This window comes from Pleurodeles waltl, chromosome 4_1 (assembly GCF_031143425.1).
Source record: "Pleurodeles waltl isolate 20211129_DDA chromosome 4_1, aPleWal1.hap1.20221129, whole genome shotgun sequence".
NCBI lineage: Eukaryota > Metazoa > Chordata > Amphibia > Caudata > Salamandridae > Pleurodeles > Pleurodeles waltl.
The window spans coordinates 329870988-329888954 of record NC_090442.1 but is presented as its reverse complement, the minus strand read 5'-3'; the positions used below and the strand labels follow the sequence as shown (position 1 = coordinate 329888954).

General features: G+C 43.1%; 1 protein-coding gene across 2 annotated transcripts in view; it reads right to left on the bottom strand.

The window, feature by feature from the left end:
• CD9 (CD9 molecule) overlaps positions 1-17967 on the bottom strand; it is a 239894-nt gene that overhangs the window by 101237 nt on the left and 120690 nt on the right. For both annotated transcript variants that reach the window (XM_069228443.1, XM_069228442.1), the window contains exons 5-6: positions 13021-13122; positions 9441-9533 (exon numbers count right to left, since the gene is read on the bottom strand). In XM_069228443.1, coding sequence (XP_069084544.1) covers positions 9441-9533; positions 13021-13122 — 195 coding nt within the window. The remainder of the gene's footprint in view (positions 1-9440; positions 9534-13020; positions 13123-17967) is intronic.

Here is a 17967-nt window from a genome sequence, read left to right as displayed (position 1 = left end):
TCAGCAGCACGGGGTCGGCCAGGCGCAGTGTGCAAACATGCGTCGGGTTTTCAATAGGATTCAATGGGAGACCAAGGGGTCTCCTTCAGCGATGCAGGCAGGCAAGGGGGGGGGGGGCTCCTCAGGGTAGCCACCACCTGGGCAAGGGAGAGGGCCACCTAGGGGTCACTCCTGCACTGGAGTTCCGATCCTTCAGGTCCTGGGGGCTGCGGGTGCAGGGTCTTTTCCAGGCGTCGGGATTTTGGATTCAGACAGTCGCGGTCAGGGGGAGCCTCGGGATTCCCTCTGCAGGCGTCGCTGTGGGGGCTCAGGGGGGACAACTTTGGTTACTCACAGTCTTGGAGTCGCCGGGGGGTCCTCCCTGTAGCGTTTCTCCACCAGTCAAGTCGGGGTCACCGGGTGCAGTGTTGCAAGTCTCACGCTTCTGGCGGGAATTGCAGGGGTCTTTAAAGTTGCTCCTTTGGAAACAAAGTTGCAGTCTTTGTTGAACAGGGCCGCTGTTCTCTGGAGTTTCTTGGTCTTTTGGAAGCAGGGCAGTCCTCTGAGGATTCAGAGGTCGCTGGTCCTGGGGAAAGCGTCGCTGGAGCAGTTTTCTTCTGAAGGAGGGAGACAGGCCGGTAGGGCTGGGGCCAAAGAAGTTTGGTGTCTCCGTCTTCTCTGCAGGGGTTTTTCAGCTCAGCAGTCCTCTTCTTCGTAAGTTGCAGGAATCTGAGTTCCTAGGTTCTGGGGAGCCCCTAAATACTGAATTTAGGGGTGTGTTTAGGTCTGGGAGGGAAGTAGCCAATGGCTACTGTCCTTTAGGGTGGCTACACCCTCTTTGTGCCTCCTGCAAGATGGAGGATTTCTAAAAGTTAGAGTCACTTCAGCTCAGGACACCTTAGGGGCTGTCCTGACTGGCCAGTGACTCCTCCTTGTTTTTCTCATTATCTCTCCTGGACTTGCCGCCAAAAGTGGGGGCTGTGTCCAGGGGGCGGGCATCTCCACTAGCTGGAATGCCCTGGGGCTTTGTAACACGAAGCCTGAGCCTTTGAAGCTCACTGCTAGGTGTTACAGTTCCTGCAGGGGGGAGGTGTGAAGCACCTCCACCCAGAGCAGGCTTTGTTTCTGTCCTCAGAGCACAAAGGCTCTCACCGCATGGGGTCAGAAACTCGTCTCTCAGCAGCAGGCCGGCACAGACCAGTCAGTCCTGCACTGAACAATTGGGTAAAATACAGGGGGCATCTCTAAGATGCCTTCTGTGTGCATTTTTTAATAAATCCAACACTGGCATCAGTGTGGGTTTATTATTCTGAGAAGTTTGGTACCAAACTTTCAAGTATTCAGTGTAGCCATTATGGAGCTGTGGAGTTCGTTTTTGAAAGACTCCCAGACCATATTCTCTTATGGCTACCCTGCACTTACAATGTCTAAGGTTTTGCTTAGACACTGTAGGGGCATAGTGCTCATGCACCTATGCCCTCACCTGTGGTATAGTGCACCCTGCCCTAGGGCTGCAAGGCCTGCTAGAGGGGTGACTTGCCTATGCGCCACAGGCAGTGTGAGGTTGGCATGGCACCCTGAGGGGAGTGCCATGTCGACTTAGTCATTTTCTCCCCACCAGCACACACAAGCTGGCAAGCAGTGTGTCTGTGCTGAGTGAGGGGTCCCTAGGGTGGCATAAGACATGCTGCAGCCCTTAGAGACCTTCCCTGGCATCAGGGCCCTTAGTACCAGGGGTACCAGTTACAAGGGACTTACCTGGGTGCCAGGGTTGTGCCAATTGTGGAGACAATGGTACATTTTAGGTGAAAGAACACTGGTGCTGGGGCCTGGTTAGCAGGGTCCCAGCACACTTCTCAGTCAAGTCAGCATCAGTATCAGGCAAAAAGTGGGGGGTAACTTCAACAGGGAGCCATTTCTTTACACTCACATGAGCCGTCTTCATTAGTGGACTTTGAGGGAGGCGGCAGCTCACCGACTTCAGAGATGCAGCTCTCTTCAAGCAAGTAGGCCTGCATCTCTGTCGCGGAACTTCTCAGCTGTAGCTCAGCTTCAATGCCCTGTTCACCAAAAAGATCTGGAGTGTCAGTCTGTTGATGCGCCATGGAGACTGATGCAAGGTGTAGAGCTAAAAAATAATGAAAGGTTTACTATTGCAAAAGGTGAGGCAGCAGCACAGGAGACCTTCGTGTGCTCCAGCGACAGACTAGAGGTTACACCCCAGGTGGACGTCTGCCCACTGATAGTTGGTGCGACACTTAAGGCAGTTTTGGAATGCAGTCCTTTATATCACGGATGGAACATTCTTGAATGTTGAACTTCAGAGTAGGGGCGAAGGCCCGAATGGGGTGGCAAAGAAGGCTCAGTTGTGGATCTGGGCAAGGAAGCTTGACGATTTGAACTGAAGAGAAGACAAGGCAATTGTTTACAGCAACTACCCTAGAGGATCTGAACAAGTCTGGCAAAAACAACATCACCAAGGCGTCAATCTGGAGTTCAGATAGAAAATGTTTGAAACAGATGGCAGAAATAAAACAATCCAACACTGGAGCCAATGCCCGTGCGCGTTACTAGCAAATAGGTGGAGTGACACTACCTCATGACTTGAACACATCTTCGAAAAAAAACAAGATGCACACGTTTGAGCCCAACACTAGATGGCAAGAGTATGCATAGCACGTGTATCTGCAGCTACATATGCAGGAAACACAATACTCTCAAACTTCTTTCACCAACTTTATCCTACTGACAGGCTATAAAGACCGTAACATTTACAGAATGTTTCATGAAGGGGTGTGGAGTTTACCATGTAGCTGTCTTACAAATATCAGTCATGAGAATGTTCCCTAAGAAAGCCATTGTTACAACCTTGTTACATGTAGAATGTGCCCTCGAAGGGGTATATAGCTTTCTGTTGACTTTGTCGTAGCAGGTTTGGATGCATTTAACAATTCATCTGCTTATGCTGGATTTTGATATTGGGTGACTTTCATGAAGTATAACAAAAGCAACAAAAAGTTGTTGAGATTTACTAAATGGTTTAGTTCTATCAATGTAGTACATCAGAGCCCACCTAAGCAACTCTATTCTTGTGAGCGTGAATGAAAGGCTCTTGCAAAGAACCTGCAGTTCACGGATATGCCTTAAGGAGGTAAAAGCCATCAGAAAAGGCACTTTCTCGGACAGGAATTGAAAAATACACTAATGTAATACTCCAAAGGAATGGTCCATTAGCCTAGTGAGAACCACATTAAGGTTCAAGAAAGGAGCAGATCGGACCATGGGTGGAATAACTTAAGGCCTTCCATAAAAGATTTATTGATAGGAACTCCAAATAGTGAAGAACGATCCCTATTTTGTATACATGCAGCAATAGGAGCTAAGTGAAGCAGTATAAATGTGCAAGCTAACTCTGTCTTTTGAAGGTGGAGGAGAGTAGCTGACAATGTCCTGGACAGGGGGTTTAAAGTGTCCAGGTGTTTTGATGCAAGAGTGCAAAACTTTTTCACTTTCCAGAGTCGCAAGCGCACATAGTAGGTCTACGGGCTTCTCCGAGAATATCTATACATTCCTGTGGTAATTTGAGATGACCAAACTACAGGACCCCAAAAGTGCCAAATTGTCTAATCGCTAGCTAGAGTTGCTTGGGGTCCTAAGTGCATTATTCTGCCTTGGTTCTGCATGAGAAGTTCTAGCCTGTTAGGGAGCTTTCTGTGGGGAGTGACAGACATCTTGAGGAATGTTGAGAACCACGCCTGTCTAGTCCAAGTGGCAGATACTAGAATGAGGGTGAGAGATGTTAGCCATAGCTTCCTTTCCACATATGGAAGAAGAGGGAGAAAAGATAAAGCATAAGCAAAAATCCCTGCAGATGACCAGGGTGTGTGAAAATAGGCATCCTTGAGGCCTAGCGCTATCATGAAATTGCCTTGTTGCAGCATATGGATAACATCCTACAAGGTTATGATGTGGAAATGTTCTGAGAGAATGTATTTACTGAGGGGTCTGAGAGCCAAGGTTGGTCTGAGGAAGGCACCCTTTTTAGGGACGAGGACATATGGGGAGTAAACCCTCTTGCACTGATGTATATTGGACACTGGCTCCATTGCCCTTTTTGAGGAAAAGGGCCTGAACCTCCTGGAGAAGACAAAGTTATTCTGAGCTTAGGATATGATGTCTGGTGGGGTTCAAAGATGTTTCATAAATACCTGTTCTGGATTATTTCCAGAATGTATTAATTTCCTCTCAGCATGGAAAGAAATCCTATAATCTCCCCCTGACAGGTTTTGTGTGATTGGGTGTGGAGGGGGGGGGGGGGGGGGGGGGGATTGTAGGGCAGCCAGTGTTTGGAGATAGAGGCTTCCCTTACCAGGGGGTCCTCTTCCTTTACTCTTGTTGGAGTGGTTACCCTTTTCTTCCCCCTAGATACTTTGCCTCTACTTGACCTGTTGGTTCTAAGACTGTTGCTGCCTTTGGTATGCTTGTGCCTGATCAGGGGAGGCAGTGTTGGTTTCATCTCTGTACTGCCATTTACAAAAAGTACCCCTGCTAGATGGGTCTCCACGGCACCCAATGACTTTGCAATGTCAGCGACCTTCTTAATTTTTTCCCAGCATTTCATCAATTGGAGTCTGAAGCTGAGCTCCCCCATCAAATGGCAGGTTGATAACATGCTGCTGGATCTCTGGCTTGAACCCGATATGAGAAGCCAACAGTGAAGGCGTATGATGGAGGCATTTACTTCCCAAGCAGCTGTGTTGACAGTGTTAAAGGCACGCAGCGTATGTTGCCATTAGACGTATCAGGAAGGCGAGTGAGCTGCTCCATCTCCTCCCACTGAGTCCTATCATATCACAAGAGGAGAAGCACAGAAGTGACAATATGCCAGTGGGTGGCCGTCCCTACCACTACCCTCTTGCCTGTCGCATAAATTCCCTTTCTCAATCAGGCGATGTGGATTGTCCAGTTTTCATTTTTACAATAAGTCATTTGATAGGAGCAAACAGCCAAACTGCTATGTTGCATTTTATAGAGCGAATGGCACCTGACTCAATTTTACACAACACAGTGGTTCCGCTTGCCGTGAAGAGCGCACCAGAGCATCTGAGGCTATGTTCATAAGGCCAGAAACATGTTGACTTTGACTATTTAGGGTCATCATTATCCATGTTAGGCCTACATTTAGTTTTTAATCTTGTGCTAGGGCGTAGCGGTGACACTCTACCACTTTTTGCTCATGCTTTACCTGTCCTAGTATGCTGCATTTAGAGCCTGGACATGTATGCTGAGCAACATCTCTTTATTAAACACCATCCCTCCCCCCCCCCCGGGATTGACTATCCCCCCACTTCCTCCTCCAAGTTTAAGGAAGGCTTGCTAAACTCCTCATGGGGAGGAGACAACGACGGAAGAAGTTGCCAGCCCTCTTAATCAATGTCCATTCTCTGCACAAATATGCCCTCCACTTCTTTGATTTTAATAGAGGTGGACTAGATATTCTTTTTATGAGTGAAACCTGGATCAAGGAGTCTTTCGCTCCAGACACTGTGTAGGCTATTCCTGAAGGGTATTCATTGGTCCATCATGATAGAAGCCATAAAAAGGGAGAAGGTGTGGCAATAGCCTTTAAACAGCCATTGGCATGCTCTACTTATGAGCTTGGTGACCTTAAGGGGGCAGAGAGTTTAGGCTTCCATCTTGTGCTTTCTGTTCAAGCTTCTTTTGAGAGGCATTAATTTACCATCACCCTTGTCCAGCTGGGGCTTTTATTTGACCCCCACAAGAGGCTCTGGCCCCTCATCTTCTACAATGGGCCAACTTCACTGTCTTAGGGGACTTTAACCTGCATGTTGAGGAGCTACAGTACAAGTTGGCATTTTCACTTACTGAGCATATGCGGTCTTTCAATTTGTCCCACTTGGTTTGACTCCTACTGACGTGTTGGGACACATTACAAACGTGATTTTTCCCAACCGTCTGTTGATCCTCCAAAGTCAGCCCTGTGGTCTGACCACTATCTGAATTTTTTCAACTGGATATCAGATAAACCTCGCCAGGAGAGTAGGGGGGCAAACCGCACTATCTTCAGGGCATGAAAGAAGGTGAAAATATCAGACTGTGTGGATCTCCTGGCCAATACTCGTCCCATTCTGATCGATTAAATCTACTAAAACGTGGGGGATGTTAACACCTGGTTAACTGGGGCAGCAGATCTGCTAGCTCCATTACAAGAGATGAAGGATAGAAAGGGCAGACTCTCTGCCTCTTGGTTCTCTGAGCATTTGGCCAAGGAATGCAAATCATGTAGAAAGCTTGAACGCATCTGGCATGAAGACTATTTCTTGGATAGTAAATCTATTTACAAATCTGCTCTATGAGCCTATCACATCTCTCTTAAACAGACACAGTCCCTATTTTCTGCCAATCACAGATCCCACTCCATTTTCCAGACAGTGAAGTCTCATCTCTCCGCAATCCAACTATAGGGCAATTGTTCTATCCCAAGAGCAATGTAATGGGTTAGCACTTTTTTTTTTTTTTTTTAAACCAAAATCACCGACATCCAAAACACATTGCCTGCCCTGCAGGAACATTTCCTTTTTGTCCGTCATTTAGACCCAGACGACCTCAGTAACGGGCTTACCCAGTTTAGGCCCATTTCCTTGGAACACTCTAAGGAAGCTATCCTTAAATGCAAATCGGGCTCTCCTCTAGATGCATGCCGCCTACTCTGCTAGCTGTGGCACTGAATATCATCAATCCAGACCTGCCAATGTACACGGTGTGACACACGATACTGGCTTCACTCACACGGTCTCCCGGTGAGGGCCAATATCACAGGGTGGTAGGGAAAACAAGCTGAAAACTACTGTAAACAGTTGGCTGGAGAGGGGGCAAAAGTGCCTTTTAGGTCCCTCTCGGTATGAGGCCATGCCCCTTCCAAGGCCCTGCTCCCTTCTCACACTGATTTGTTAGTTAAGTTGGCAGGACTTTCAACCTGGTGATCAATTCCACCTTTAACCTCTTCCATTCTTTTGGGTCATGCCTGCCGCCTGGAAACCCCCTCCCACACTCTAGCCTCCTGCACCAACTTTCTGCCATGGGTGTGGGTGCCGTGGGTGTGGGACTACAGTGTGGGATTGGTTTAAGCCCTTCTTAGCTGACAGACGCCAATCAGTCTGGCTTTCCCCTTTCTCTTCAGAAGTCAAGGCAGTAAACCAATTGGTACCGCAGGGCTCCTCGCCTAGCCCTACCTTCTTTACTTTCATTATGTCCCCCTTGGCTTCTGTAGTTGAGCAGTGTGGATATAAAATCAATTCATATGTCAATGACACTCAGCTGCTATTTTCCTTTTTGGTTCCCATACCTCCATTGCAGCGTCTTTCACAGGCTGTATGCATGCCCAATGCAAAGTAGCCAACTTGAATGCAATGCATAGAAGATGATAATTATCCCATTTTGTCCAACTGGTGGGAAGATCTATGGCCCTCTACATTGCCAGCCCAGCCCAGTCCTCTTCTTCTCTTCTCTTCTCCTCTGGTGGTTAAAAATCTAGGGGTGAAGTTGTACAACACCCTTTCAATGAGGCCGCAGATCTCTGAGGTGGTGGGCCAATGCTTTGTGATGCTGCACACACTCAAATTCCTCCCCCTTCTGCTACCTTATCTTGTGAAACAGTGGAAGCTCTAGTGAATCACCTGCAAGTTGTCTAAAATACAGCCGCTAGGCTTGTTTTGGGCCATCCTACAAGCTCTTCTGCCTCACTGGCACTGAAAGCTCTGCATTGGTTGGATTCTGTTCAAAGCCATAGCTTTGGTTCACATGACAGTTTATCTCTCTAGCCCTGGCTATTAGGCAGAGAGATTTGTTAAGCATCTCCCTTCCAGAGCGCTGCGATTGACTTCTGTCAACTCTGCATTTTAAGCGTGGTTGAAGGGGAGGTAAAGCTTTTTCCTTTCTTGCTGCTAAGGCTTGGAATGAGCGCCCTCCTCTGAGACCACATTCCATAAAAGACTTAGACTGGCTCTTTTCTGCAGGGCACTAGGACCTCTGCTGATGGGTGTGTACCTGGGTTGCATCCGTTAGCGCTGGGACACTCTCTGAAGTAGGTGTGTGCTATACAAATGCACCCATTCATTCATACAAAGCATAGCTTCAAAACTTATATGAAGCCTGCAGTGACATTTAGTCCATGGCCGAGAGCAGACTCGATGAAACATGCTCCATAAATAGGAGAGAAGCTGATATCTTTTAAGAGATAGTCAAGTCTTTAAATATATTGCAGCAATGAACAATGGGTGCCAGTCGCAAACTTCCAAACAGGACTGAACCATAAACTATTTTCAAATGAACTATGGTGTTCTGTGTTTTACTCAATCACATTGCCTGTTCATCTCTGCTATCATGTCCACTAACAGAAAAATATTCTGTTACAACAATCCAGCCATTTATTGCACACTGTATAATTATGGTTAAAGAAGACTAAGGGCCTGATTAAGAGTTTGTCGGCCAGGCGAGTCAACTGCCAAACTCACAGGAATGAGGCGGCTGCCAACCCGGCTGCCTCACCCCACCGTATTATGATGTTCCCACCGGGCTGACCAGCGGGAACAGTCCTACAGTATTGGTCTCTGCTCCATTAAGGGAGCCAACGATAATATTGTAGCACACCAGCACCCCAGGCAGAATGCAACCTCGGTAGCGCACCAGCACCCTCAGAAAGTGCAATGTCAGCAAAGCAGACAGTGTGCATTCCGAGGGTGCTGTCAGGGGGTCCCCTGCACTACCTTTCTGCCAGCATTTCCATAGTGGGAGCCTCTCCATGGAGAGGTTGGCGAAAAGTGGACTCGTGCTCACCGTCATCCAGTCGAGAACCATGTTGCTGGTTTCCTGGCAGTCCGACTACCATGGTCGTAATGTGGCAGTCAGACCACCTGGAGTGTGGCAGTCCGACCACCACTACAAGGCTGACTGTCTCAAGACTGTTGGCCTTGTAACGAGGCCCTATGACTTTACACACAAACATTTAATCGGTTATCTTAGAAAAGCTTTTTAAATTCCCCAGATTTTAGCAAGCCATCAGATTTTCTAGCCACATAATTTGTCCCTAGAAAAGGTGTTATCAGTCTATATTACAGGAAACCTGCAGAACATGTTCTGCAGTTAAATAACAAGTTAAAAAACAGTCCTAATAATAATGCAAAGATTACCAATGTGCAGTCATTCATGTAACATAGTATGACATGCTTTACTAAAGTCAAGTTAGTTATGTTTGCAGAAAAGGACAAATCAAGGTGCTGCATAGACTGTGTGCTGCAAAATGATGCCTGGTTTGCAATACCTAAGCACATTTACAATCACAAGAAAAAGATGCATTTGTAGAAGGGCCAGTTCCATATACACAATGTTTAATAAAGTCCATTAAAAAGCGTAACCAAAAAATCATTTGTGGAAATACTTACCTTTATGGTAATAGAACTTGCAACATCTTTTTGAGTTGGACAAGTGTCTGTAAGAAAAGTTTCAAGAACTCCGGTCATACCACAACAGTTCAGCTAAACAAAAATGAAAAAGAAAGAATTTCTGATTAGCTGAAAGGAATCAAAACTGACACTGGAATAATGCACTGAGACAGCTATGAACTATACTTCTATACACATCACCACACACAGGATAAATTAATTTGCAAAAAAAAAGTAAGCAAAAAGTCTGGAATGAGATTAGTCCAGACAAGCTAATGCCGTGGTATTCTTCAGGTCTTTCTTGATGAGTTTAAGGAGCAAGGTTTCATGGCTATGGACAACTTAACACCTCAGCACAGTGTAGACTATGAGATGAGATTGTGTATTCCTAATGGGACAGATTTTTTAATGGCTCCATTTAAATGTTTTTTGAGTATTGGATGTCCTAATGAAAGCCTTATACATTGGCAACTACACTACGAAAACTAGTCAATTACCATCTTAAGAAGTCACTAAAATGACAACTAAAGTCTAGGTGAATGACTAATTCTTTTTCATCATGCCATCATACACAGACAGAATAAACAGGTAATGTCCTGCAGTGGATGACATTTTTAAAGTGAATTTTGCACATTTTATTATTTGACATTTTTGTATTCTGCACATAAAATTCTCTGTAATAGTGTTTTTCCACTGTAGTAGCCCTTTGAAATTATTTGGAAATGGTCAGATATTGTGCATGTCAAGTGCTTAAGGTCTATTCTTCCATACTTTTAGGGAACAAACGGTGCCAAAACTGAACTAAGTATATTACCAAACATTCAAAAACTGTTTAATGAAGTCCAAAGTCACGAACAGTGGGACCCTATGAGTGTGCACATATTTACACAAAAGATACAAGTGCGAAATATTTTAGTGACTCACACCGGTATTAGTTGACTAGTTTATTTGCTCTCATCACCAGTGTCTATACTCCATTAATGAGTCTCTGTTCCAGGGTTAAAAACGAAGGACTCTACAGGAAAAATCAGACCAGTCTACTCGTGTCCACTAGAGGGTCTACACTACAGCAAAAAATTTGACCTGTCTACTCGTGTCCACCAGAAGGTCCTTTATTTTTAACACGGGCACAGGGACACAAAGTGTTTTGCATACCCTGGAGTCAGTTTTAGTTTCAATTTTTTCTGTTTTCTTTATACTCTGCTGCCTTCACCACCCTATGCTTATTGTTGGATATTGACTACACATCTTGAAAACATCCGCAGAGCTCCTCCATCGTAGTGAAGAGGGTTGTAGCCCACACCGTGACTAGATGTCACAGTGAGGAGGTCCCAGATGATGAATCTTACTTCTATAGTTAGACCCCTTATCTCTTCATTTCTTTGTTTTCTCTTTTTCTTCTCTTTTCTTAGTCTTAGACCCAGTGGTTTTATAGTATTTTGATGTGATTGATTGGGGAACTAACTCCTGGAGGTCTTTGAATTCCCTTGGCCCCCTTTTGTGTTAGAAATATACTTTCATTAGGACATGCAATACACAAGAACATTTAAATGAAACCATTATATAATCCTGGCCCAGGATACACAATCCTTTGTCTCAAAACACTTCTCTCCACCCCTCCCCTTTGTACAGAGGTATTCTCAAACACCAGCTGTGGCAGAAAATGCAAAGGTAATTTTTAAAGAGACATCAAGGCATAATTTCCAACTGTGGTCAAAACCATTCAATGACCTTGGTGCAGTAGAGAGCACAAGAACACAGTGACTATATACTGTTTATGCCACGAGATCTAGGGTGGGACATCGGAAACATGGGTCTAATGGAGTACTTAACGGTGACAAAAATGACAGTTTAAAGGTTTTTTTTTCAACATATTAACCTTACAACAATTTCTGAGGGGGGAGTGGGTTGCTTCATCATGAGAAGATATGACATTTATAACGCAAACCATTTAGCAAGAATGAAAGGAAGCAGGAGTACTACAATGGTTCTGACCAAATGGTAAATAACAATGAAGAATTGTGTCTTGAATCAAGGGCCCCAATGGTGTGAGCACAACCCTGTTAAGACCACAACTATTTACATCTCTAGGGCCTTTTTAACACACACGTAATAATCAGTTTGCAGCAAGATGCACTCGAAATATTTGAAGGGCAAGTGGTGGCTTAAATGTCAACATGCTTTGTGGTAGTAATATGCAATATAGTGAACCCAACTATGGGCTGCAAGGACATACGTTGTAACGTTATGCATAACGACTACGTTATTTAATGCATATTGCCTTGCAGACACTTTTTTCTATATAGGACTTCCACTCCGAATAGGCCGTGGAATGCCTATTAAAAGGAGCTCCACCCTGTGACTTATGCTCATTATTTATAAGGCTTTCCAGGTGAGTGAAGCCACGTCCTGCTCTCTCGGCTGAGAAAAAGAAGCAGTAAAGTACAGATTATTTTCTGATTAATGGCGCTCGTGGTTGCACTTTCTTACTCCTTTGGAGAATCATGGTGTTAAAGGCCCCATGTAATTAGTGCATTAGTGTAATCAAGTCCATTTAACTAATGTGCTCGGTAATAGTTAGGTGTGGGATTATTAGGGTTTAGGAATATTTGAGCGAGGTAAGCCTGGAGCCAAAAGGAAGCCAGCACTTCACAGTTCTCTGAAAACAATCAGACAGATTACTGATTCTGGGGACCAGTAGCAGATTGTCACTGACAATTTACAGTGAAACTACTTAAACCCCTTAATAAAAGGCTTCTGGTCAAAAACCTAGCTCAAGACTTTGAAAGTGTTTTCATTTAATCGTAGCATGGTGTTGAAATTGCTGCTAACATCAGAGAAGAATCATTTACAAATCAAGGAAGAAACTTTTGTAGTAGTGTTAGGTCTGATGAACAAGGGGTTTTCTCAAAGTCTGTTTTTGGCTTCAGATAACTCAAATGACATTCCCATTTTATTTTCAACTGGGCATATGATAATGGTTTCTACTACAAGAGAGCATGTAAACTAATACTATTTTCTACTCTTCATTTTGTGTTACTCCAGTCCTGCCTTCAGGGAGTATAAATACTCATCAGAACAGAATCCAAATGAACCGAGGATTAACCCTACAGGTGATTATAAGTATAATATGTAATTTAAGATAGAGAGGTTTGGAGAAGTGAGATGTCGATTCAACTCATTTAAAATTGTTCAAGTGTTTTGCCCGCAGATCTCCATCCCAGCTGCCCCCCCCTCTTGTCCATTTATATAGATCTCTCTAAGAAACGAATGAGTGCCTTTATGAAGGTTCCAAAGCTCTGATGCTTTGTAATAAAGCTATCTCTATGTACTTGTTCACTCTCAATGTTAAAACACTGTCAGTTCACAGGGGTTTGAGGGGTCTTCTGATTAACCTTGGTATGTTGCCATTACAAGATTTGCATTTAGAGTGGAAAGGAATACTCACCTTCTGCTACTTAATAACTAAAATAACTCAGAATCTTCAGACGTCAACGCTCCAACACCATGGCGCCCAACCCCTAACAAATAGAATTAAAATATATACATTTGGTGAAAATAACTGATTTGAAATACTTACAGCAAACTGCAGTCCTCTCAGAGTCTCCTTCAGAGAAACCTCTTTCGTTTTAACGTACTCCGCATAGGTTTCAGAATAGAAGGTCTGTACTTCTTTTATAATCTACAAATTGAAGTATGCATATTTAAGTAATTTAATCAACTTCAAAACCACATAAATGTTTAGAATAAAAACAAACAATCATGTCTTACAGATACTGGCTTGTAAGAAGGTATCTAGTAACACATACACTTTCCCACAATTGTGCAGGGTATATTTCAGTGTTATTGGATTTATCTCAAACTGTGTACATTATAACAAATCAAAAAGCAACAATATTTACATCTACTTTATTTCTGCGCCTGATGAAGAACAAGTTATTTTCTCAAAATCTGTTTCTTGCCTCAGAGATAAAAAAAAAAAAAAAAACAGCTTTTTCATTAGCAACCCAGAATGTGCCCTATAAGATGGCACTGGGTACACATAGGTTGCACATTAACTTTGCAAAAATAACATCTAGCAAGATTATCCCTGCCAGTAGGATGTCATCTGTCATGACAAAGACATTGTGGACTACAGCTCCTCCTCAATTTGGACCTGCATACCCAAAAGCATGCTAAGCAAAGTGTTACATAAAGAGATTGGAACATTCATTATATTGCCAGTTATATTTTGCCACTACCTTCTGCTGATTTTAACCTATAGTAGAATCATCAACAAAAACTGAAGGAGGGATATAGGATGAAAGTAGATAACCATCCCTTATCCCGTCTTCCATCATAGTTCATGCTTTCCTCCAATCACTATTTACACCAAGTGTGTGTTAAAAAGATGGGGGGTTGGAGATCCTGGGTAGAAACAACAGGGAGATATTAACACTAGTTGTCCTCCCTAGCACATAGTTGACTCAGGCCTACCCCTTAACACTTCATGCTTAATTAACAGAAGACTTTTCATAAAAAGTGCTTTAAGCAAATAGAATATGCAGAGGATATTTGCAGAAAGAATTTACAATAATCAAACATAGGGAGATTTAAACAGTAAACAGCAGTGCACTAGGTTCTGAAATCTAGGGACTGTGAATGCTGGGGCTGTGATGTCAGACGTTTAGGAGTACAGCACAGTAGTATTTAGTGTAGCTAGAAGGAAGGCAAGCTTCAGGTGTCGGAAAAGGATGGAAAAAAGACATTTTGGAAGGGTTTAACAATATAAAGTGCAAAACCACAGAAGCTGTGCTGAATAGCTTTGAGGTAGAAGCGTTGGTGTTTGTGGAAAAAAGTAGCTTGTAGTGTCAAATGAGGAGATTGTGTTTTAGAGTGAGGCAGTGCCTATTAGAAAGCTAATTAACCAATTAAAAATGTATTAGACATTTCGAGTTGCTAAATTGTAGGCCTTTGAAACATGCACAACACAAACGTGCACAAGTTTCTCTCCGTAAAAAGAAAAATATTATTAATACATTTTCATCTGCTGATCGTTGCTGTCCTGTTGCATCTTTTCCTTAGCTAACAAGAGAAAACGTTTTAAGGACGAAGCCTGCAGCAGGTTTTATCAGAAGTCAATGTTTTATTCTGTAGCCTGTGAAGCTTCCTTTCAGCATAATGCGCAGGAAGAACAATGTGCAAAGCAATTAATTAATTCAACACTTTTTCAAGTTTTTCTTCTGGTGCAAAGAACACAAATATTGAATGATTGCAGAATATTTTCGGTTATTTGTATTTTAACGTTATAAGTGCCTGGACAGAAAACAAGAGAAATATTTTTATTTTTGTGTAACATCTCTTTTCCCAAATCCGCTGCTTACAGAATGTTATGAATTAAAAAAAAAAAGTTCACATTTTGTTAGATATAGCATTTATTGTTCAAAACAGTATAAATAGATTTGAGTTTATCAGTATACGTTTTTTTCAGAGCTCGTTTTGCTATGGCATTTCATTTTGGTGTATTCGCTTATTTTTTTCCTGGGCTCATTTTAGATCACTTTGCTTATTTGCTCTTTTGCTGCGAGTGGTTATTTTAAAATTATTTTACTTTTAGCTTTTAAGCTCATTTGATTATGTTCCTTTGCAACTCTTTTTGCCAGGCTCACTTAAATTATCTAGCACATTTGCACTTTTGGCTGTTTATTTAGCTTACAGACATACTCACGATGTGCAGATATGTTACGGGCTGAATACACATTTTCTCATGCAGAGCATTTTGTTACTTATTCTAACTGGCTTGGATATTTGGTTATATGTTTCTAACCTGACTAGTTTATGGTTTCCTTAAAAAAACCTATGTGCAGTGAGCATACAATTTTCTATTTGCACTAGGTTTGCTCACTTTATCATTTCTATTAGGGCAATTATATTTTCTGAATATATCCAATATAATAAAAATGACCAAATGAGGGCCTTAAGTAAATTATTATGGCAGGCTTTTTGAATCCACAATGCCTGCCTGAGGTCCTACAGATCAGCCCCTTTCAGTAGAAGTAAAGTGTCAACATCCAGGGAGAAGCGGCAGCATCAGAGTACACAAGGTTGGGAAGGCTTGCAGTTAGTTAAATGGGAGTCACCTTTGCTGTGCACCAGAACACTGAATGGCCATTCAGCTGGACCAGTAACGTGCCTGTATCCCGTGACTCCCAAGCTTGACAGAATAATTAGTGCACTGGGCTGCGTGAAAAAGTAATGGACAGGAAATCTGGATATTATGCAAAAATTGTAAAAGAGGTCACACAGTCTTAGCAATGTAATGTCACCCTCTTTACCATTATGATACATCAGACCACACTTCTTCACAACCCCATGTCATATTACACATCCACCAGTTCTACCAAGACACTCCTTTGGTTGCCAAAACATCTATTAGATTATGTTTTCAGCTTACCACTACATTCCTCTACATCTCATCTTTCCCCCACGAAGCCACTAGTTATATCACCCAGCTCCAATACCACTTCATCACCCACACACCCATCAGCCTTTTTCAAGTGTCACCTAATCCTCCGAATCCAGGATCATATAACTTTAGGTCTGTGTTCACCTTACCATCAGTCTCCCCCATGTCATTGCAATAACTGACCAACCCACACACCCAGTCATGGCCCACGCCCATCACACTGCCAGTCACGCTTGCATCCCACTTTGGTGTCATCCCCACCTCTGTATCACGTCCATGACCCTTTACAAAACATTGTGACACTGACCATTCCCCTAAGCCACCCCCCACAAGCCATCACTTCAGTCAACGTGCTCTTGTACCATAGATCACATCACAATCGTGGCTCACCTCATGGTTAACCCATCTCCTGTCACTCGCCCTCACCACTACACTGCCGCCCACTTTGGCCTCCAGATCATCCCTTCCTACTGTCATCTATCCATTTTCCTCCTCACCTCTCAAAGACTAGCCCCATGGAGTACAGCCCGACCACAAGAGTAAGCATGGAAATGATGTGCCCTACCAGAGGGTACTGCGGCGCACCCATCGATATTGTCAAGCCAGGTCACAATTTATAAATAAATAAATAGAGAAAATGTCACTTACTGAGTAGACATCAGTTTGGGGCATGTAGAGCTGCAGACTCACATGCTTTACATAAGTCCGCCATGTAGTGTTGGGCTCAGAGTATTACAAGTTGTTTTCCTTTGAAGAACTTTTTTCGAGTCACGAGATCGAGTGATTCCTCCTCTCAGAGATAGTGCGCATGGGCATCGAGTCCTTTGTTAGATTGTTTTCTCACAGGAAGGTGAAGGAGTGAAGAATTGTGTGTGTGTATTATATAAATATATATATATATAAAGAAAAGAAGATGTCCATGCAATGTATATACTTATTTACTTAAAGAAAGTACTACAACGGCTACAGGCTTCCGGGGAGGAGGGAGGGCGCATGTGAATCTGCAGCACTACATGCTACGAACAGATGTCTACTGGGTTAAGTGACATTTTCCGTTCTATAGCATGTGTAGCTGCAGATACACATGCTTTGCATAGACTGAAGAGCAGTCCCCTCCTAAAGTAAGTGGTGGCTAGCCTGTAGGAGTTGGAGTAGCTTGAACTAGTGTTTTAAGCACTGCTTGACCAACATTTGCTTGTTGGCTAGATAACACATCCACACAGTAGTGTTTAGTAAATTTGTGTGGTGTGGACCATGTGGCTGCTTTACATAGGTCTGCCATTGGTATATTTCCTAAGAATTTCATTGAAGCTCTTTTCTTTCTAGTAGAATGTGCTTTAGGAGTTACAAATAGCTGTCTTTTAGCTTTAAGATAGCAAGTTTGAATACACTTTACTATCCATCTAGCTAATCCGTGTTTTGAAATAGGGTTACCCTTATGAGGTTGCTGGAAAGCCACAAAAAGTTTAGATTTTCTAAAATCTTTTGTTCTATCTATATAATACATGAGAGCTCGTTTGACATCAAGAGTGCAAAGAGCTCTTTCAGCAATTGAATCTGACTGTGGAAAGAAGACTGGCAATTCCACTGACTGATTAATGTGAAATGGTGAAACCACTTTGGGTAAGAATTTTGGGTTTGTCCCAAGTACTATTTTATTTTTGTGAATTTGGAAAAAAGGTTTTTCTAAAGTGAATGCTTGAATTTCACTAGCTCTCCTTAAGGAAGTAATTGCTACTAGGAAAGCAACCTTCCATGAGAGAAACTGAAGAGCGCAAGAATGCATGTGTTCAAATGGTGGACCCATAAGCCTTGTGAGTACGATGTTAAGATTCCAGGCTGGAGCTGGGGAGCTCTAGGTGGAATAACTCTTAAGGCCTTCCATAAAAGCTTTTTTAACAGGAATTCTAAACAGAGAAGTATGCTGTCTGTTTTGGAGATAAGCTGATATTGCTGTTAAATTAATTTTAATAGATGAGTATGCAAGATTTGCTTTTTGGAAATAAAGCAAATAGCAGACAATATCCTGTACTGATGCTTTAAGTGGATCAATGTTTTTGGGTTGACAATAATATACAAAAC